Source organism: Pseudonaja textilis, chromosome 4, assembly GCF_049901715.1.
Source record: "Pseudonaja textilis isolate UNSWEBS1 chromosome 4, rPseTex1.2, whole genome shotgun sequence".
Lineage (NCBI taxonomy): Eukaryota > Metazoa > Chordata > Lepidosauria > Squamata > Elapidae > Pseudonaja > Pseudonaja textilis.
The window spans coordinates 7,775,354-7,798,149 of record NC_141993.1 but is presented as its reverse complement, the minus strand read 5'-3'; the positions used below and the strand labels follow the sequence as shown (position 1 = coordinate 7,798,149).

Genomic DNA, 22,796 nt, shown 5'->3' with positions numbered 1-22,796 from the left:
GCCTACGAATGAGCCACCGATGCTCTAATTTAAGTGAGATTTGAGTCATTCTAGACTGGGAGCAAAATGGCACACCTTTAAATCACACACACACACACACACACACACTTGTTTCCACACAGCTTTGCATGCCTTTACCACGAGGTTAAAATTACTGGTAAACAAGAAGCCATATGAGAGGTGCAACATCTGCAGATTCCTTGGAAGATGCCAAAGTGTTGCAGTAACTTCTCTGCAGTTGGATCATATGAATAATGCCAAACTGTCAGGAAGCCAGGTCTCTTGTTCACAACTCTACTCCAAATCCACAGGGTATTAAAAACTAAACAGAAAGGATATCACAGACTACACAGGATGATAAGACAGAAGCAGGGAACGGGAGAAAGAAAACAAGATTTCAGGATGTGAGGTTCAAAAAAGCTTCATCCGAATGGGGTGAAGAATGGAGGAAACGCCAGGGTGAAGTTGGAGAGGCATTCAGATGAACGAAATCAAAAGAGAAATCAAAGGGATTTGGTGAGGCATGCCTTGTTGTTCTCAAAGACACAACAAAACTGCACGGCAGGTCAGTTTATGTTCAGTACTGAATATCAGCACAATCAACGCAAAACGGACCAAACCAAAAAGTGAGGGCAAGAAATCAACCCATTCAAATATTCCAGTCAAAAGTCTCGTAGGAAAAGCTACACGAAGGCCATGGTTAGAACTGGAGTAGCTTCTGGGTGGGGTGATATTTCAATGATTCTGGTTCGGTGTTAGGCTCAAAACTGAAAGCGGAAACCAACCAACAAATAAAAAAGGCATTTGGACTCTACTCATGAAAATGGCGGAAGGGACAGTGTGAAGCTCCGTGTGGTACAGAAACTCTGGAAGGACACTTGATGGGGGAATTTGAACAAGGGAAGCAAATGTAAAAACATCAAATAGCAAAAGTTAATAGACATGAAGCAGACACTGTTGCAACAAAACACAAGTACATAAAACAGGGGAATAGGAGTACTGGACAGGAGAGAAGTTCTCCTATTGCATGAAATCAGGCATAACTTTTCCTAATAGATTAATCTTTTCTCCTAAGGCAACGTTGCTAAATTTAATTTATATGGGTATTATTCCTGCAAAGAAGTTAGTGCAGAAGACACACACACACACACAAAAAAAAAACCAATGCAGAAACCAACTGTTGCTATCAAATGTTCTCTCCTCTTTAAATTTTGGGGCTCATTTTATACATATATATATATATAAATATGAAAATATAAATATAAAATATGTATATATATATATTTATACGTATATATATATTTATATGTATATATAAATGTGAAAGATAGACAAAGATGTTATCTTCCTGTATTCTCGGTAAGGAATTAGTCCTGAAGTTAGAAGGATTGGAGGTAGGATTGAGGTTAGAAGGTAAAGTAACGAAGAGAGCATACCGCTTTCGGCTTCTGCAAACGACAAGAAAAAAATTGCAAATCAAAACACTTGGATAAGAAATGAACTGACACCAAAAACCAAAAAAACAAAGGCCAGAATGAAAAATAAATAAATAAATAAGTTAATAACCCACAACACTTTGATTTGAAATTCTCCAAATCTACTTTTCCCTCCTTTTTTAAAAAATATATATATATATTTATTTTTTTAAAAAAAGGATTTCAGCTGGGAATGAAGACAAATAAAATGGAAAGACAGGAGAAAGGTCCAACAGAGGGATAAACATGGGGGTACGAGAAAAGAATATTAATTTTCATTTTGTTCTTTTTTTAAAAAAACTACAGCTGGCAAATAAATAAGTAAGTAAAGCCACCACCAAATTAGAATTTGACAGAAGAGGCCATGGCTTTTTAATGGGCTCAGGTGGAATTACTATTATTTTAGAAATTTCCTTTAAGAGTGCTCATACCAGGGATATTTCAGGGGTGTTATTTTTTTACTTTTCCTTAAAAATTCAAGGAACATTGAAGGCGTATGGACTGTATTTCTTTAACAAGTTCAGTAAGGTGTCCTTATTCCATCCAAACTGCAAAATACAGCATGATGCCTTGAAGTCCCTTTTCACCGAAACAATAGGAAAACATACGCCCAAATGCAAGAGATTTGAGTCACATATCTTTGTTCTCAGGTCTGTAATCCAGCTTAGGAATTGGAAGAAGAACCGATTTCGGTGCTGTTTTCACAACGCACACACTTGTGTGTGGGACAATGGGCAATGCATGTTCCCCAAAGATTCAGTCAACCTTGTGAGCACGTTCCTATGGGCTACAGTGTTCCACAGAAGAGAGAGAGAGCACCATTTGTGTTTCAGAAATGTAATTTATCTTTGAGCAAAAACTTTAGTAGATCATCCTCAACTAGATGATGTTACCAGGGGTGCGATTCAACCGGTGCTAACAACCGGTTCGGTGAGCACGTATGCTTTGTGTGCACGCAGAGCATTTGCTACTAACCTTCTCCAGCAATTTCTATGGGTTAAACAACTGATGCGTGGCAATCCACTGTGCTGAACAGCTAAGCTTTAAAACCAGGATATAAAGCACAGACTAGAGTAGGGGCGGGCAGGTCTGCCCAACAGCTGATCGTCAGAGCAAACTGGTTTGCTCACAGCTGATCCTCGGAGCTATCAGTTCACTCAAACCAGGCCAAACAGGTAGAATTCCATCCCTGGATATTACTGCTGAATAGAAGAGTTGATATGGCTAAGGTATCAATGGTTAATGGCCTTGGTTCTGCTTATCTGTCTGTAAAAGCAAATTCTACATGTAAACCACTCTTCCAATTCTGAGAACCACCTTTAGATTCCTAAATTCCCTGGACTCTCCCTTTAATCTAGAAGAGGCTAATCTGGGATATAACCTCCCAAGTCCTTTTGAAGGCCACAAAGGGTTCCATTCAATTAAAGGGGAAATAGATTGTCCAATACTTCTGAAAGGAAAATGATGTCTGTTGTACATGTTAGCAATTTGCAACAAAAGAAATTATGGCAGAGAAACAGAGGTGGAATTCATGAACGTAAGTGCTAATAAATCTTAGGCAAGCAATTGTTAATATTTCATTTGCGTTTGTTATCCATTTTAGTAATGAGCATTGAGCCTGGGTGAAAATCAAATTTTAGCTTTTCATTTACATTGTATCAAGGGAGCTGCCGAGCACCAGCATTTATTTTCAATATATTCCTGAACGAAATGGTGAAAATGCTGGAGCTCCTGCTTCTCGCAAACAGGATGTCAAATAAATTAGATATTAATATTCGATAGCATAAAACAAATAACTGGGCTCACAGGAAAAAAATATTTTTGCATATTGTTTCTTACAAGAGATGCAAATGACAAAATGGGTTATGATCGCTATAAACCTTGGCATAATTAGGAAATTTGAATCTGGGTTTTCGTAAAGAACTTATTTCAAAAAACAACGAAGCAGGGAGGCTGGAAACCTGATCTGGGGCAAAACCAATCAATAATTGGGGAAGGGGAAATTGTTTTTTAAAATGGCAAATTAGGTGTCAAAGAACTAATCTTCATAGACAGGGGAAGCCGCATGGTTATATTGGAGAAACTCTTCATCTGAGATGTTGAATTTCAGGGATCTATTTCAGGTTTCATAACATAATTCTTCTCAATTTCTACTCCTCATCTTTGATTCTTTGAATGTTTCAGAGTGCTTCCCAGTCCCATCAGTAGGTCAAAGTTTGTCCAGTTCTGTGAAGATAACCGTGATGGGGTGTCAGATGTGGCTGGCAAATGTACTTGGACTATTATTAAAGGAGAATCTTTGTAGCTCGGGGTTAAAATGAGGGGTCCTTTTGATGCTCTTTGAGCTTGGTGGTTCTCTTGCAGATGTTTCATTACCCAATGACTAACAATTAAATAATTTGAGTCAATGTCTGCAGGAAAACAACCAAGCTCAGAGAGCACCAAGGACCCCTCAAATGTACCACTGAGCATTCAACAATTCTTCTTCTACTCAGATTTTAATCTAAGTAGGAGAAAAAAACAGAAAGAGGGAAGCTGGGGGAAAAAAAAGCACCTCTTTTTTTGCCTTGAACTGTGAAACAGAAGGAAGGATGTTCTAAATATTAATGGAGATAAAGCTAGAAGATGTTGGATCAATTCTGGTGAAATGTCTGGTGGCATTGAGAGCCATAAAGAAAGCTAACTTCTCTCCCTTGACTGAGTCTACCAGTTGGGAAAAAAAATGTACTTTTGCCACATATAGCATTATGGAGAAGCAGAGCAGAGTGAAAGGATTACTCTAATGAAGAGTTTGTAACTTTTTTATGTTGTTGACATTCCTCAATTTGGATTCCAGTGATGGAACAAGTCCCCTGCTCTATTTCTTTGGGGTTACTTCAGCTTCTTTTGAAAAAAAAAAAAACAGTGATGGGAAATAAAACAAGAGGCTGCAAAGATGTAAAAAACTACTTAGGAAAAGAAAAAAAAATGCTGCCTAAATAAGCACAGATGTTTGGACAGCAGGGGTCTACAGGATATGGCTAAAAGAAGTTGACTGTGGTAACGTAGTTGAAGCTCCACCCATTTTTTTATGTGACACGTGGCCACCATTTTTTAAAACTTTTTTTGACCCTATCCTGTAGATCTTACTTTTCTCCTCTCTTCAATATTCTGCCCAGCTTATCTGTCAGTCTTGGAAGCCATATTTCACTTAGAAGCTTTGAGGCTGCAATACTCCTGAGAATTTGGGAGGGGGAATTTCATAGAGAGATGGAAGATTAGACTCAACAACATTTTTTCTCAGAGAGTCAAGGACAAGTTCCCTGCACTTGGAGAAGAGGGTCTGGAGGAAAGTCTCCAGTTGGGACAAAGATTTGGATGAGCCATGTGATGGACTGGTGGGTGCAGGGGATGAATCTGTGAATTTCTTTTGGGAAGGGAAAACCAGGAATTCTCAGATTCGGGTTTTTTCCCAGGTGTGCCAAAGTGACAAAATGGACCTTTGAAAAAATGCCTGTCTGAGTTTATTGGTTTGGAGTTGGTTAGTTGGAATGGTGACATTATCAAATACGCTACATTCTAAGCCAGCAGCTCCCAACCTTTTGGGCACCAAGAACTGCTTCCATGAGGAAAGGATTTTACATGGACTGGTGGTTTTGTGTGCTGCCTGCATTCCATGGGTGGGGCTTCACTTGTTTGCACAGATGCCACCACTTTGTGGCATGCTGTAGCCTGGACTGAGGGTTGGGGATCCCTGTTCTAAGCGATAACTTTCTACTGAATTTTCCTAATTTTAATTAAAATGATTTTCCTTTTTGGCACATTTTGCTGTAAGATTTAGCTTCACTGAAAAGTATGCGTATGTCCAAGGTAGGGAATGTATATTAGTTCAAAGAAAATAAATTCTGCAAGATTAGTAATGTTATTTAAAAATGGAAAGAGGGTGTGATTATAGGGGGGAAATGTTTATACACACACACACACACACACACACACAATATGTGTTTAGCTATCACAAAGCAGGATGAGAAATGCCAATGAATGGAAGATATAAAATCTGTAGGAAGCTGTGGATTTTCCAATTCCATAATTGATCTTATCAAGTCGACAATTAGGCCAGATTTGGTACAAGGTTAATGAAGAACTTCAACAAAATGGAACCAGGGCAGTGTTTCTCACCCTTAGCAACTTTAAGGTATGGGGACTTCAGCTTTGTGTGGCTAGCTGGTGAATTCTGGAAATTGAAGTCCACATGACTGAAAGTTGCTAAGGTTGAGGAACACGAAACTAGAAGATGCCACCTGTTGAGTCCATTGGGATGTTGGATTCGGTGGCAATCTCAGCAGGTTGCATTGAGAAGATGGGGATATCCAAATTGAACTAGGTGGGCTTCCATTCTTCCTAACTATATTCATAGTTGCATTCTATCCATAAAGCAATTGTGCATCAGCCACGACCTTAAAGTATTCAAATCCTTTTCATTAATGAAGCGTAACTCTATTTCCATGAGGGAGTCGCCATTCTTCAGATTAGTTTAACACAGAATATGGTCACAAAAATAACGTTGTTGGGAAGTTAATGACAAGACTAAACATATACAGCATCCAGGTGGATTTTACTTTGCCGAAGGATTGGTGGGCTAAAATGTATGACACAAACCAGATTGAGGGCCCCTTGGTGCTCTCTGAGCTTGGTTGTTTTCTTGCAGACAATTCATTACCCAAACTAGGTAACATCATGTATGTTAGATGTTGCATTTTTAGAGGCTGGGAGGTTCTTTTGGTAGAAATGATAACTATCTTGGATTATTATCTTTTATAAGGGGGAATGGAGTTAAGTTAAAATGGTCTTCTAAAAATATTCCAAACTTGAAGAAAGGACCAAAAATGCCATAGATGAATCTCCTGTTGAACTTGAATAATGATCTGGTGGAATATTTTTTCTGTAATACATTTCTCTGTTTGCCTAATCTAATATATATTAACTCTGTCTGTGGTCTTTCAAGCCAAGCTTTGCGTAGGATTCACATTGCAGCAACCCTATGTACAGAGTTATATACATCACTTGGAAATACTTACCTGGTTAGATTGTATTGGGTTATGTAGAATTATGGAGGAGGAACTGAACTGGGATTCTAAGTTGTCATTATCAACTCTGCTTAGGTGTAATTTTAATTGAGAACTTACATTCTTTAAGGCAAGGAACTGGTTTCAGGATAATTTAAATTAAAGTCATACATTTCATCAATTTTGTTGGAATTTGAGGCAAGAAGTTGCCTTTTGATTGGGTATATAAAGTGGGCACCATGATGTCAAGAGTGCCTGGAATATAAAATTATTTTATAAATATAAACATCCATCCAAACAGCAAGAAACAAAGAAAGGAAAAGAATGAATGAGAGAAAGAAAGAAAGAAAGAAATTCAAGCAGGCCAAATAATCAATGATGCACTATGAAAAAGTTCTGATAGTTACGTACCTGCTTTCCCGTTTTTCCGACTTGTATTCTATGGCTATCATTAAAAGCTTTAGCTTTGCAAAGACCAGCCTGCCAGAAAGAAAGCAGACAGAAAGAGAACAAAACCAGAATATGTTATTGATTTTGGATATTTTAAATAAGTTTTTACTTTTTTTTTAACTAGAACATATCATCTTCCATTAAACAGCGGACATCTTGGTACAAATGTGTCTATGCTATTACAATCAAAATTTATATTCTTCATTATATTGATAGTGATTCTCTAATCTTACAATAGTAATAATCAGCATTATAACCAGGGGTGGGATTCTACCGGTTCGCACCTATTCGCTAGAACCGGTTGTTAACATTCTAAGCAGTTTGGAGAACCGGTTGTTAGAAGAAATTACTGGCCTAATCCTGTAAGGAAGGCAGGAAGGAAACATTCTGGTGTTGCTTACAGAAACTGCCTCTCCATTAACCCTTATTAAATTCTTGGCAGGACTAGACTTCCTATCTCAGGAACGTCTCTGGAGTTTTTTCCTCCCCTCCTTTGCTGGTACTTTGGTTGTGTGGAGTGACCATTCAAAGTTACAATGGCACTGAAAAATTGACTTATGACCATTTTTCACACTTATGACTGTTGCAGCATCCCCACAGTCATGAGAGGCCAGGCGAGGAGAGGCGTGCCTCGATGCGGATGATATTAAGTTGGCCACGCCCAGACAATAACATGACCACCAAGCTATCGCCCACCAACTTAGCCACACCCACAGAACCGGTTGTTAAAAAATTTGAAACCCACCCCTGATTATAACTCTATTAATTTCTCCCTCCATATCTTCTAATGAAAATAATAGTATATTAGGTATAATAATCTTACCAATCATACTAATAATCATAATCATATTGTTTACATTTCTATCTTAACATATATTGTTTGTTTCACTCATCTCCATTTATTTCTCACTTTTGTTTTGATTCTCTAACCATCCATAAAATAGCTCCCATGCCATATAATATTCAGTTTGTTCTTTCCCTTCTGTAGCAAGGATTAATCTGTTCATTTCTGCACATTCTAATATTTTCCCAATCACACTCTCATCTGTAGGGATCTTATCACTTTAGGACAGGGGTGGGATTCTACCAGTTCAGACTGGTTCTATAGAACCAGTTGTTATGTTTCTGTGCAGTTCAGAGAACTGGCAAATTATGCCCCTGGCAACATATATTCAACCAGCTGTGCATAGCAAAGACGGATGTTTATACATCTAAGCTACAAATTAGTATTGTAACGTGTAACAGATACACGCCACATTTGTTGATGTTGCATATTTTTAGAGATCAAATGTGAAGCACTCCCCAGCTCAAGTTATTCGATGAATAGAGTCGATCAGAATAGAGATGGAAAAGTCCTTGGAGGTCTTCTGGTCCAATCTGGGTCCTCATTCTACCAACCTCAGAAGGATGGGAGGTTGAATTAATAGCAATAGCAGTAGCCCTTAGACTTATATACTGCTTCAAAGTCCTCTACAGCCCTCTCTAAGCAGTTTAGAGTCAGCCTATTGCCGTCAACAGTCTGGCTCTTCATTTTTACTGACCTCAGAAGGATGGAAGTCTGAGTCAATGAGTTGAGCTGAGCTGAATCAAACTCCTGGCAGTAGGCAGAGTTTGCCTACAATACTGCATTCTAACTACTGCACCACCACGGCTCTTTCCATGGCCCCAGGACGCCGCAACTGTCATAAATGTGACTCAGTTCTCAAGCATCTGAATGTAGATCATGTGACTTTGGGACACTGCAATTGTCATAAATGTGAATCAATTGCCAAGTGTCTGAATTTTCATCACGTGATCAAGAGGATGCTAGAAAGGTCGCAAGTGTAAAAACTGGTCATAAGCCGCTGTTTTCAGTCTGCTGTAACTTTGATCGGTCACTAAATGAGCTGTTGTAAGTTGAGGACTGCCTGTATTACAACATTTGAGGGTAAGAACTCATTACAATTCATTAAACCCCCTCCTTTTTAAGATGATACCTAACATTAGATAAAATTGATAGTAATAAACACAGGAAGTTTTTTTCCAAGGGCCATGTAAAACAATTGTTTTAAGATTTACTTTCAACATCCATTGAGCTGTTATCATGACAATTGGGCCCCCTGGGAGACATTCAGTTACCATGCAAAATGTCACAGAAGCCATTCCAAATTTTATGCTCAGCAGATGACATTGTGCATTACATCTGCTGGAATTTATAAGTAGCCCTGGGAAATGTTAATGTTGACTGTTAATGGGGCAATGATGAACCTTTGCAAACGATAGTGAACCCTTACAATGATGACGACTTAATTTACAAATCCCTTTTTAATTCACTAGCAGAATGGGATTCTAAAGCATCAAACGTTGGAAAAGTGGCTTTTGAAAAACATCCCTGTAAAAAAAAAAACTGGCCTCAAAGGAAACAACAATGAGAAACATGGAATTTTTAAATTTTTTAAGGATTCCCAAATCCCTTTTCTTCAAAGAGCAACTATCTAATCTCTGAGAAATTTTGAAGTGCTGGAATGGAAGGAACATAAATTTTATCAATGGCCAATCGATCATTGTATAAAAATGTAATTAGTATAGCCACCTCTGTTGTATTCTTATCTTCAGATCAGTTACCGACAGGTGAGAGAGAGAGGTGTGTATGCATAAAAATTATAATTCAACGCCCAACATATGTCATACCTAACAAGGCTTTTATCCCAATTTAATAATAAAAAAAATATTTTATCTAGGTTTAAATAAGATTAAATGGGCTAAGAACTGTGAAGTTGTTTAGCGCGCACCCATAGAACCGATAGTAAAATATTTTGAATTCCACCAATGATTGAGGCCTTTGAACTCTGGTGCTGGAGAAGACTCCTGAGAGTCCCTTGGACAGCAACGCGATCCAACTGGTCGGTCCTGGAGGAGATCAACTCTGGCTGCTCTTGAGAAGGCCAGATCCTGAAGAGGAAACTCAAAGACTTTGGCCACCTCATGAGAAGGAAGGACTCACTGGAGAAGAACCGAATGCTGGGAACGATTGAGGGCAATAGAAGAACGGGACGACAGAGAATGAGATGGCTGGATGGAGTCCCTGAAGCAGTCGGCGTGAGCTTAAATGTATTCCGGGGGATGGTAGAGGGCAGGAAGGCCTGGAGGAACATTGTCCATGGGGTTGTGATTGGTCGGACATGACTTCACAACTAACAACAACAAAATAGATGTTGTTAACATCTAGGTGTCTATTGATGGCTATGACTGTTTCATCATTCTTGATGTCAGGAAATTCTTCCCTTATTATTTACTGTGGTGGAGCAGTGGTAAGAATGCAATTCTGCAAGCTACTTCTGCTGACTAATGCCTGCAGTTCAGCAGTTCGATCCTCACCAGGCTCAAGGTTGACTCAGCCTTCCATCCTTCCGAGGTCAGTAAAACGAGAACCCAGATTGTTGGGGGCAAGAGGCTGACTCTGTAAACCACTTAGAGAGGGCTGTAAAAGCACCGTGAAGCGGTATATAAGTCTAAGTGCTATTGCTATTGCTATTTGCCCTGTTCAGAGAGGGCTGTAAAGCACTGTGAAGTGATATATAAGTCTAAGTAATATTGCTATTGTTTTTCAGCATTTTAGCAAACCATCGGGTTAGGATTAAGGACATAGACCTCTTGGAGACTGCATGGCTGCAAAAGTACTTACTCACAAACAGCAGGGAATGACAGACCAACAAAGGCACTAGAAAGATACTCTGTGTACATTTCATTAGCTACTCCTTCCAAGTAGTACTTCTGCCAAGTATCCTCTTCAATCTAGAAAGGAGAAGAAAGAAGAAGAAAAATGGTAGCTGCATTTTTAATACAAAACATCTGCGAATAACGCAAATTAATTTCAGGAAATCAAGGTTGGTACTTATATTTAACTTAAAAAAAAACATTCTGAATTAGGCCTGTTCAGTTTCTATAATTTTTCTTTTCCTCTTTTCCTTTTTGTTATTGACCAGAAGCAGAAAGAGAGAAAGAGAGGGGGGGGAGGGAGAGAGAGAGAGAGAGAGAGAAAGAAAGAAAGAAAGAAAGAAAGAAAGAAAGAAAGAAAGAAAGAAAGAAAGAAAGAAAGAAAGAAAGAAAGAAAGAAAGAAAGAAAGAAAGAAAGACAGACACTATTTAAGAAAAAGCTTTTGTGAAAAATATTGCTGGCAGAATATCATATGGGCATTTTTAATCTGCCTTTTTAATATATTGCAAGAGCTTTGGGAAAATGCAAATTTAATAAACAACACATTTGTGAAACGTGAATAATTCTGAATAATTGGGTAATAATTGGATAATTCTGAACATAAGATTCCTTTCTAGGAACTTCACATAATACCCAAGAACCAAGTTTCTACAATGCTTGGGAAAAAAACAACAACTGTATTTTTGCTCAAATGCACACAATTATTTTCAAAGTGTGCACAGTGTTTGGTTGAACCACGAGCTCCCTTTTCCCATTTTTGCAAAGTTGCAGAATTTACAGGCAAGATGCTAGCCCAGATATTCCCAAGGTCCCAGCGGAACATGATTTTCAGATGAGAATCTCTACCTGTCATACATTACAAGGCTGTAACTCACTTTTATGATTGTGCTGTTTAATAAAAAAAAAAAAACTTTAAAGTAACCTATTCTTTTCAAACTTTTTATTTACAGCTGATTTCTTTTTTTACTTCAATAAAGTTTGGCAGTGTTTATCATCTTGCAAGCAGAAGAGATCCATCTTCCGAGCTATCCAAAGACATTTAAGGATTACTCTGTATCAACTACTCCTAGTACATCCACACACACAAAAAAAACACCCCAAAATGAAATGGTGATAAAATATGGTCCGCCTGTCCAGGATATTGAAAAGAAACCAGCTCATCTATCTTCTTCAACTAGAATACTTAATACAGTATCCTTGAATGGGTTTATTCAGCAAAACAAACCGACGTTTTATTGCTGAAACCTTTGGGCTGAAATGAAATCCACGGTGGTTCTTTCAACTTTATTAGCCAATATATTGTATAGAAACAGTGGATTTAATGTATCCAAAATCAGCAATCACAAGGCTCAGCTAACTTTAAGTGTTGCGCTGAATCACAGCGTTTTCATAAAAGGAAAGCAAGCAATTGTTTCTCGTGCCGTGTTTTAAAACCACCTATGAATTTATTACAAACCTTTCTGGCTCATTTAAGGTCTGTGATTACTTCTCCTGGCCTCGCTTGTTCTCCCATCCTGTACTTAGCAAATCAATCCTAAGTATCTCATAAATAAATAAATCAAAAAAGCCTGCAGCCCATAAATTACTGAAGCTAGTTAATGTTGCATTATGTTGAACTTTCCTTGCTTGGTTTTGGCTAAGTCCGGTATGCGAACACAACATTTATGATTTATGAACTATGATTTATAGCTCGGCATGGTGCGATAATCACATTATCATCGCTTGATCAATGCGGTTCGATGGGGTTAAAGCAAGCTATAATGTGATATGGAGAAAAGCGCTTTATGACATTCAATCCGTTGAGGTCCTTGGTGCTCTCTGAGCTTGATTGCTTTCCTGCAGATGTTTTTACTACCCAAATTAGGTAACATCATCAGTGCTGGAAGAGAGAGAGGGCTGTTCTCTGTTTATATACAAAAAGGCTTGCCCCATCAGCATTGGACAAACCTAAAAATGCTTCCACGTTGATCCAATTTTCCCACTTACCTACAGTGGACCTCTACTTATCTTGAACTCTGCTAACTAGCAGAATCCACTGCTTGGAATTCTTGCATTTTTTTTGCATTGCAAATTCCGTCTGTTTATTTTATTTTATTTGTCAATTGTTTACAAGATAATAAGTATAAGTGTATACATAGTTATGAATACATGAAATGGGTACATATAAGAAAAATAAAAGAAAAATAAAAGAAACAATAGGACAGGGACGGTAGGCACGTTGGTGCGCTTATGCACGCCCCCTACAGACCTCTTAGGAAAGGGGTGGGGTCAATAGTAGACAGTCTAAGGTTAAAGTTTTTGGGGTTTGGGGAATTCTCATTACATTTCTCTCCGTGTGTTTGTGTGTGTGTGTGGTTTTTTTTTTAAGTAAGCATTTTCAGAAATCTGTTTGGTTATTATACCCAACAGAATGGCATGGACTTGGGTTATCTTGCCATTATTATTTTGTGTGTGTACATGTGTGGGCGAGTGGGTTTGCTGCAAACTAAGAGGTTCCATATGAAAACTGCTAACTCTAAAGGCAAAAATGAAACAAAATATTCTGCTGCGAGTTGTTCTAAGTTTGTTTTGATACTAATGTTGGGGAGAAAGGCTAATGAAATACATGGGTTGCAAAATTAAGCCATAATCAGTGAAATGCGTGCAGTGTCATTGCTGATCATAGCGCAAAGGAAATATTTTGGATGGTTTATGCTCTGAGTTCATCTGCCAGGAGCATTTCCTCGTTAGTCTGAAAACACGTGAGAAATTGAGAGAGCTGCTACCTCCTCTCAGACATACTGAGAGGTGTGTGGCTGGAGAATAACCTTGCAAATGTCACTTTTCAGCACAAGTTGTTGCTGATTGTACTGTTTCCTCTGCCTGGTGAATTACTGCTGTTCTCACAAAACACAGAATAACAGGGTTGGGAGGGACATTGGAGGTCTTCTAGTCCAACCCCTTGCTCAAGTTGGAGACCCTACATCACTGTATAGAAGTTGCTGTCCAATTTCTCAAGTGATGGAGCATCCACAACTTCTGGTGGCAAGTCGTTCCACTCCTTAATCGTTCTCACTGTCAGGAAATTTCCCCAACTTGGTTGGATCTCTCTTTGTTACCTTCCATCCATTAACATTTTCGTCACGTGCTTTGGAGAATAAGTGGACCAAATATTGGAAGATGCAATCCTGTCACCTGTAATTGTCTTCTTTCTTACACATACCTAGTTCCCACAACCGTTCATCGCAAAGTTTAGCCCCCGTTCCTTGATCATTTTTGCTGCTCTTCTCAGTTGTTGCTCATTGTATTGTGCTCCATGTTGTGTACTGTGTGTTGACACTAAAGGTAATGGTGAATGTTTCCCTGTCCAGTCATTTCTGACTCTGTGGTGTAGTGTTCATCTCCATTTCTTGGCCAAAAGAGCCAATGTAGTCCAAAGATGATTCCTCTGGTGAAATGGCCAGCATGGGTATATATGTCAAAGTTGCATGGAATCCTGTTACCTTCCCACCAAAGTGGTACCTATTTATCTACTCACACTAACATGCTTTCAAACTGCTAGGTGGGCAGGAGCTGGCACAAGGAGTGGGAACTCACCCCGTTGCACGGTGCTAGGGTCTCCAACCTGAACTGACAGTTTTCAAGTTCAGCATCTTTAACCGCTGAGCCATGTTATCAAAGCCTGCCAAGAATGACCTTCTAAGTCTACAGTTCATTTCATGGGATCACGTTCGACTCTAAAAGAATCGACCCAAATTCCCAAATTGGATAGTGTGGAAAGAAAGAAAGAAAGAAAGAAAGAAAGAAAGAAAGAAAGAAAGAAAGAAAGAAAGAAAGAAAGAGAAAAAAACCCAGACCAAATTAATACTAAGAGAACAAACTGGTACAAACATTTGAGAACATTTAAGCATTACTGAACTACAGTAGTTTGAATTTCTCATAAATCCCAGGGGACTTCTTGAATGAAATGAAATAAAGTGAATAGATGAATGATTCTCATTGGAGCTTTGGACTTCGGTACAGATGTGTGTTCCACCTTTATAATTGCAATCTGAGATACCCAGCCAATGGATGGAGGCAAAAACGTTGGAGAAAGGAAAACCATTATGCCTTCCCCCTTGTGGGTGATTTGTTGCCATATGGGTTGGATAGAGACCATATTTTTAACTGCAAAGGATTTCTCTGTTGATAAACATGTGGTTTATCTAACAGGAATAAAGAGACAGAAAGATTGTGCTACGGACAATCTTTAATGGCCCATGGATCTGCCAAATAAAAATATAATTAGGAAAGAACCTGGCCCCTTGCCCAATCTGTAACAGCAAAGTTTTTTTTTTTTTCCCTTTGCTGTATATTGTTCTATGTTTTAATTTTGATGGATTCTTTTCTGAGTTTTGAGTTTAAGCCATGGCCCCTTGACAAACCGAAACCCATTAAATACCCCCTCCCAAAACAGGATGCTACCTTTATAAATGATCTCATGGAGAAGAGGTTTGCCAACATGGTCGATAGGCCTGGTGCCAGGCAGCTTTGGGCAATGAATCCCAGCTTCAGTTCTGCAAGGCATATGGCATCATCGCCTTCCTTCCAGTTCCAGCTTGGAATATTCAGCAGATGGGCCTGCAACAGAAAAAACAAACAAACACACACACACACACACACACACACAGGTCAGCCCTGATCCCTCAGATCTTTGATTATGCATCTTATCATCTCAGGGGAAGGCAAGAGGGGGTGGGGAGTAAAGGGAAGGGGATATCTTTCGTTTTTCATTTTGCAGCGAGAGTTGGCTGCACCAAGTGGTCCTGTTCTGATTGAAGTGCGGTTTTCTTTTTTCATTATTTGGAAAACTAACTCTGCTCTGGGAGTTAAAGAATATAATAACTATCACAACTTGGTTCATGGACTTCCCATGTTGAGAATGTGATTCTTTCCACAGGGAGAACATTCAAGCATGGGGACATAGAATAGAATAGAGAATGGAATGGAATGGAAATAGCATAGCATAGCATAGAAAAGGAGTTGGAAGGGACCTTGGAGGTCTTCTAGTCCAACCCCCTGTTCAGGCAGGAAACCCTATACCATTTCAGACAAATGATTGTCCAATCTCTTCTTAAAAACCTCCAGTGTTGGAGCATTCATAACTTCTGGATTAATTGTTCTGTCAGGAAATTTCTCCTTAGTTATAGGTTGCTTCAATAGAATAGAATAGAATAGAATAGAATAGAATAGAATAGAATAGAATAGAATAGAATAGAATAAGGAAAGAATAGAATAAGGAAAGAATGAAAAAGAATGAGGAAAAAAGAATAGAGTAGAATAGAATAGAATAGAATAGAATAGAATAGAATAGGGAAAGAATGAAAAAGAATGAGGAAAAAAGAATAGAGTAGAGTAGAGTAGAATAGAATAGAATAGAATAGAATAGAATAGAATAGAATAGAACAGAACAGAATAGAATTTCTTTATTGGCCAAGTGTGATTGGATACACAAGGAATTTGTCTACAGTGCATAAGCTGTCAGTATACATAAAAGATGCATTCATCAAGAATCATAAGATATAACACTTAGTGATAGTTATAGGACACTAAATAAGCAATTAAATCATACTAGGAAACTAAATAAAACAATACAAATCAAAATGATACAAGCAACAAGGTTATCATCATAAGTAGGAGGAGATAGGTAACAGGAAGGATGAGAAGAATAATGGTACTACAATCTTAATAATTAGTTTGACAGCGTTGTGGGAAATAGTTGTTTAGCAAAGGGATGACATGGGGAAAAAAAACTGTCCTTGTGTCTAGTTGTTCTGGTGTGCAGTGCCCTACAGCATCGGTTTGAGGGTAGAAGTTGAAACAATTTATGTCCAGAATATGAGGGATCTGTAGATATTTTCACAGCCTTCTTTTTGACTCGTGCAGGATACAGGTCCTCCATGGAAGGCAGGTTGGTAGAAATTGTTTTTTTTTCTGCATTGTTTTGTTTTTGTTTTTAATTGTTTTTTTTTTTCTTTACATTTCTCCAAGATGACACAGACCAGATGTTCAGCATGGACCACTTCAGGAATGAGAAATAAATTTTGCATTTCCCTCCCCTGAAAATAGCTGTCCATCCCACATACGACACACAAAGTCAGCATAGTGGCCACCAACAATCTGGGTCCTCATTTTACCGACCTCGGAAGGAGGGAAGGCTGAGTCAAACTGGAGCTGCTCAGAATCGAACTCCTGGATTGAGCAGTGAGTTAGCCTGCAATACCGCAGTCTAACCACTGCACCACCATGACTCTTATCTTAAATATTATGTCTTCATGTCTCTATTCTAGTGTCTTCTTGGGCAATTTATTGGAGAAATCTTTTATCAGAAAATGTTGATGGCAAATTATCACAGTATTCCTTACCTTATTGTGATACTGCAGCATCTGAGTGATTATTCTTATTTTTGGGTGGTAGTTCTTTATAGAAATTACTCTGAAAAGGGGATAAAAAGCAATTCTCGTCATTTTAATTTGGAAAAAGTTTCTTGTTTATTCTTGGTAGACAGCTTCAAAAAGCCCAGATAAAATATGTTAGGGAACAAGGTACTATGAGATTCTTCCTGATTTTTGGCTATGGTAGATTAATGCAGGTCCTCCTTGACTTATGATCACAATTGAACCCCAAATGTATTCTATTAAGTGAGACATTGGTTAGGGGAGTTTTGCCTCATTTTGTGACCTTTCTTGCCACAGTTATTAAGTGAGTTACTGCAGTCGTTAAATGAGTAACATCATTGTTAAGTGAAGCTGGCTTCCCCATCAGCTTTGCTTCTCAGGAGTTCACAAAAGTTGATCACCTGAACCTGGGACACTGCAACCATCAAAAATATGAACCACTTGACAAGTGTCTGAATTTTGATTACATAACCATGGGGGTGCTACCCATGGTCAGAAGTATGAAAATCAGAAAGTAGCAGATTAACAGAGTTGGAAGGGACCTTGTAGGTCATCTAATCCAGCCCCCCACCCAAGCAAGGGACCCTACACCATTTCTGACAGTTGACAGTCCAGTCTCTTCTTGAAAACCTCCACTGATGAAGCTCCCACAACTTCTAAAGGCAACTTCTGTTCCATCAATTACTGTCAGAAAATTTCTCCTTATTTCTAGGTTGAATCTCTCCTTGATCAGTTTCCCCCATTGTTCCTGGTCTGGCCTTCAGGTGCTTTGGAAAAAAGCTTGACCTCTTCCTTCTCTCTATGGCAGCCCCTTAAATATTGGAAGACTGCTATCCTGTCTCTCCTGGTCCTTGTCTTCATTAGACTAGCCATGCCCAGTTCCTGTAACCATTCATAATATATTTTAGCCTCCAATCCCCTCATCATCCTGGATGCTCTTCTCTGCACTCTTTCTAGAGTCTCGACATCTTTTTATAGTGTGGTGACCAAAATTGGATGCAGTATTCTAGATGTGGCCTTACAAGGGCTTTATAGAGTGGTATTAGTACCTCCCTTGATCTTGATTGTATCCATCTTAGCTTTTTTGGTTGCTGCTGCACACTGCTAGCTCATATTTAACTGGTTGTCCACTAAGACTCCAAGATTCCTCTCATGGTTACTGCTATAAAACCTGGTTTCACCCAGTCTGTATGTGTCCTTTGGGTTTTTCTTGCCTAAGTGTAAGACTTTACTTTTCTCTACATTGATTATAAATTGGTCGTAAGTCACTTTTTTCAGCGCCGTTGTAACTTTGAACGGTCACTAAACGAACTGCTGTAAATCAAAGGACTACTTCATGTGGCTCTTCTACAAGGCTTTCAATTTTCAAGCTTCTTGGAGTCTTAAGATAATCAGCAAGAAACCATAATGCTATTATGTGGTGATTTATCCTCCGTTTTTGGCAACCGAAGCTCTTGATTGTATGACCTCATCCAGATACCTATCTATCTGGGACACTTTCCTTTGAATTCCTCAATTAAGGAAGATTGTTGGCTTTTGAGACTCTTCTAACACCACACTTCCATGAATCTGACATCTTAGCTTATCTAGGTAGCTCTCAAAGATAACCAACTTTCCTAAGAAACCACAAAATGAGGCTCTTTTGTGTTCTTTCCAGGAACAAGGCATTATATTCCATCCGTGTTCTATTTTTAATTCCTCTCTGCATAAGCCCCACCATTTCACATCCTCCCCAGAAACCAAGTTTGATGTGCAGTGTCTGATATTCCCTCAATTCACAGCCATATTTGGCAAACTCAAAAAGGAACATCCAATACCAATCGTGCTCCATCTAAATTTACCTCATGATATTAGAAGCATCTTCAGCATCTGGATCTGCGCAGTATTTGTTGGCAAGGATCAAGCAAGCATCTGCTGACTCTATCTGGACATCAAAGGAGAAACCATAAAACACACAAAAAAAGCAACTTTTTTCTTCCCCCCAAAACGTATTTGGCTTTTTATGGAATCTGGGCTAAGAGATTACATGTAGATTTGAATGGCAGACCTACGAATTATTTCATGCAAGTGAACATTATTATTCATAGGTTCCTTTCAACCTCCAGATGTTATGAAGAAAAGCATGCCTGTAGCTCAACCTTAGCAGCCTCCAGATGTGTGGATTCAGGTCTCCAGCCAGCTTGGCCATTACTGAGACTCCTGGGTGCCAAAGTTCACACATCTGGAAGTTGCCAGGGGTGAATAACATTGTGCCCAAGGCCTAACAACTTCCAGCTTCTATTTTATATACACATATAGTCTTCAAGTTCTAGACTTCAAGCTTTGTGGTTGGACTGAGAGACCAGCCATGGGCCTGTTGACTTTTTCTTTTGAAATTCTATAAGAAAAGGGTTATATTCGCAATGATTAGCCTGTTCATAAAAGCAGAATTCTGAACTGTGGCTACTTCAGTCTTAAACTTGTTTGCATGTTGCTGCATTATCCATCTTCTTTTTTCTGAAATAATCATATTATAAAACAGGATCTCATTATTCCAGAAGGATTAATAGTCCAGAAAGCTAATAATTTTGTGACATTTCTTCTGAGCCAATTTGAACTTGAAGGGACTTCTGGTTACTTAAGCTTCAACCCATTGTTATAGTTTGATGGCTAGAGTGGTAGGATTTCTGCCAAAGCACCATGGAAAGGATCTATGACAATTTGCCATGGCCAACTTGCCGTGGCCAATTTGCTGTGGCCAACTTGCCACAGCCAACTTGACATGGTCAACTTGCCACAGCCAACTTGACATGGTCAACTTGCCACAGCTAACTTGACATGGTCAACTTGCCACAGCCAACTTGCCACAGCCAACTTGCCATGGTCAACTTGCCATGGTCAACTTGCCACGGCCAACTTGCCACGGCCAACTTGCCACAGCCAACTTGACATGGTCAACTTGCCACAGCCAACTTGACATGGTCAACTTGCCACGGCCAACTTGCCACGGCCAACTTGCCACAGCCAACTTGCCACGGCCAACTTGACATGGTCAACTTGACAGGGTCAACTTGCCACAGCCAACTTGCCACAGCCCACTTGACATGGCCAACTCATCATGGCCATCTCATTGCGGGACAAGAGTTATACTAACATTAAAAAAATGGAATAGAATTATTAAAGAAAAGATGCAAAGGAAAGACAGCACAAAATGTGAATGACAAGAAGTAAAATATTTTTTTTATTTACTTTAAATAATTAAATTGAATTGTCAAATTGTTCTGAGTTGATGTCCTACAGTGAGCTGTCCCATTCTGTCATGGAAATGGAAAAAACAGTGTTGAGTTTTCTCAACTTCTTTACAGGATAAGACCTCTCATTTTTCTTTTGGGGAAATGGAATGGGGTTTTAAAATCAGTTTGGCGTTTTAGACCCCACCCGTTCAATCCCTTCTCCAAATGCTAGGGTAGAAAATAGAAAAGAAACCCTTCCTTACCTTTACTCTAGCCAAGTCATGCGGATTGAGAACTGAACCCTGAAAAAATTCCACCTGAGTGAAGTGTCGTTTAAAAAGAGCTTCCAATTCAAGGTTAGGGGAGATACTAAATTTAAAAAGAAAGAGGGGGGAGAGAGAGAGGGGGACAAAACTTATTTCTTGAATAGTTCCAAAAGGTTAAGAGGTTTAGCAGCTGCTCGCAACATCTATTTTGTACATGATCATTTTCATCTCCATCGTCTTTGCAAGCTACGAGCTCTTCAGAACATTTTCACTTTAATCCAAATATCATCCCCAGGTCAGAAGGGTTTAAAAAGGGATTAGGGAAGTTGATTATGTTCAGAATTTCAATTGTGTCCTCCCTTTTTTCTCTGGAATTAATGGAGTGGATGTATTTTGAAAGATGTTGCACTCAAAGGCACATTATACAAGTGCTTAACTTTACTGAAGAAGGTGAATTAAGTTTATTCTGCTATACACACACACACACACACACACACACGCACACACATGCACCAGAGGTGGTATTCAGCCAGTTCTGATAGGTTCTGGAGAACCAGTAGTAGAAATTTTGAGTAGTTCGGAGAACCGGCCAATGTCACTTCTGACTGGACCCACCTCATCTATTCTCCACTTTCCGAGTCCCAGCTCATCAGCTGGGTCTTCTTTGGTTGTCCTGCACAGGAGAACGGACCTGGAAAGCAGGTTAGTGGGGTGGGGAGGGGATGGGGATTTTACAGTAACCTTCCCCCAGGAGTGGGGAGGGAATGGAGATGCAGTATCCTTCCCCTGCCACGCACACCAAGCCACACCCACAGAACCAGTAGTAAAAAAAAATTGAATATCATCACTGACACACACACACACACACATAAATGGACATTATACACTCATATACTGGGTCCAATTATAGTGGTGCTTATAATGAATTGATCAGAGGCAACGGCAAGCCTGTTTGGCCTAATGGTTAAGGCACTGGGATAGAAACCAGCTGATCTTGAGTTCTAGTCCTGCCTTAGCTATGAAAAGCCAGCTGAGTGACTTTGGGCCAGTCACTCTCTCTCTGCTCAACTCACCACACCGGGCTGTTGGAGAGAAAGTGGGTTGGATATGTTCACTGCCTTGAGTTATTTTTGTAAATGCCAAAGCCTGGATATAAACAAATACACACGCACATACACACACATCCCTCATGGGAAGACTCCATGGATCATTTCCAGTACATTACCCTAAAACTGTCTGTTCCTTGGAAGCATAGCTGACTCTTCTCTTTTTATTTTATTTTGATTTATTTATTTTGATTTGTCAATCGCTTGCAAGATAATAGGTATAAATATATGCATAGCTATGAATACATGAATACATATAAGAAAAATAAAAGAAACAATAGGACAGGGATGGTAGGCACGTTGGTACGCTCATGCACGCCCCCTCTTGGGAAAGGGGTGAGGTCAATAGTAGACAGTCTAAGGTTAAAGTTTTTGGGGTTTGGGGAAGAAACCACAGAGTCAGGTAGAGGGTTCCAGACATTGACCACTCTGTTGCTGAAGTCGTATTTCCTGCAATCAAGCTTGGTGCGGTTAACCTTGAGTTTGTATCTGTTGTGTGCTCTTGTGTTGTTATGGTTGAAGCTGAAGTATTCATTGACAGGTAGGACATTGCAATGTATGATTTTATATACCATACTTAGATCAGACCAAAGATGGTGTAATTCAAGGTTTTCTAGTTCTAGAATTTCAAGTCTGGTGGCATAAGGTATTCTACAACAAGAAGAGGAGTGGAGAATTCTTCTTGTGAAATATTTCTGGACTATCTCAACTGTGCTTATATCAGATACGTAATGTGGGTTCCAGACCGATGAGCTGTATTCGAGTATTGGTCTAGCAAATGTTTTGTATACTCTAGTTAGTAGTGTGATATTACCAGAGAAAAAGCTACGTAGGATTAGGTTAACAACTCTTAATGCCTTTTTGGCTATGTAGTTACATTGGGCTCTAGCACTTAGATCATTAGAGATGAGTATTCCAAGGTCCTTTACAGAGCTTGGATCATCAACAAGATCTTGACTATATTTAAGATCTTGACTATATTTAACAAGACCTTGATTATATTCTCCTTGTTCGAAGAATCCTATTCAAATTTTCCCATTGGGACCCCTTTAAGAATCCTAAAATAATTTTCAGCCTCTAAACCCAAAAGTCACACAAAGCATGCTTTAAAAATGGTTTGGAGGTATTC

General features: G+C 39.1%; 1 protein-coding gene across 13 annotated transcripts in view; it reads right to left on the bottom strand.

The window, feature by feature from the left end:
- KCNMA1 (potassium calcium-activated channel subfamily M alpha 1) overlaps positions 1 to 22,796 on the bottom strand; it is a 504,709-nt gene that overhangs the window by 135,158 nt on the left and 346,755 nt on the right. For 7 of the 13 annotated variants that reach the window (XM_087933804.1, XM_087933806.1, XM_087933813.1 and 4 more), the window contains 7 exons: positions 20,559 to 20,664; positions 18,925 to 19,007; positions 17,051 to 17,120; positions 15,111 to 15,266; positions 10,635 to 10,744; positions 6,932 to 7,000; positions 1,437 to 1,448 (listed from right to left, as the gene is read on the bottom strand). In XM_087933804.1, the coding sequence (XP_087789930.1) occupies positions 1,437 to 1,448; positions 6,932 to 7,000; positions 10,635 to 10,744; positions 15,111 to 15,266; positions 17,051 to 17,120; positions 18,925 to 19,007; positions 20,559 to 20,664 (606 nt within the window). The remainder of the gene's footprint in view (positions 1 to 1,436; positions 1,449 to 6,931; positions 7,001 to 10,634; positions 10,745 to 15,110; positions 15,267 to 17,050; positions 17,121 to 18,924; positions 19,008 to 20,558; positions 20,665 to 22,796) is intronic. The other 6 variants (XM_087933808.1, XM_087933810.1, XM_087933814.1 and 3 more) reach the window with 1 other exon arrangement.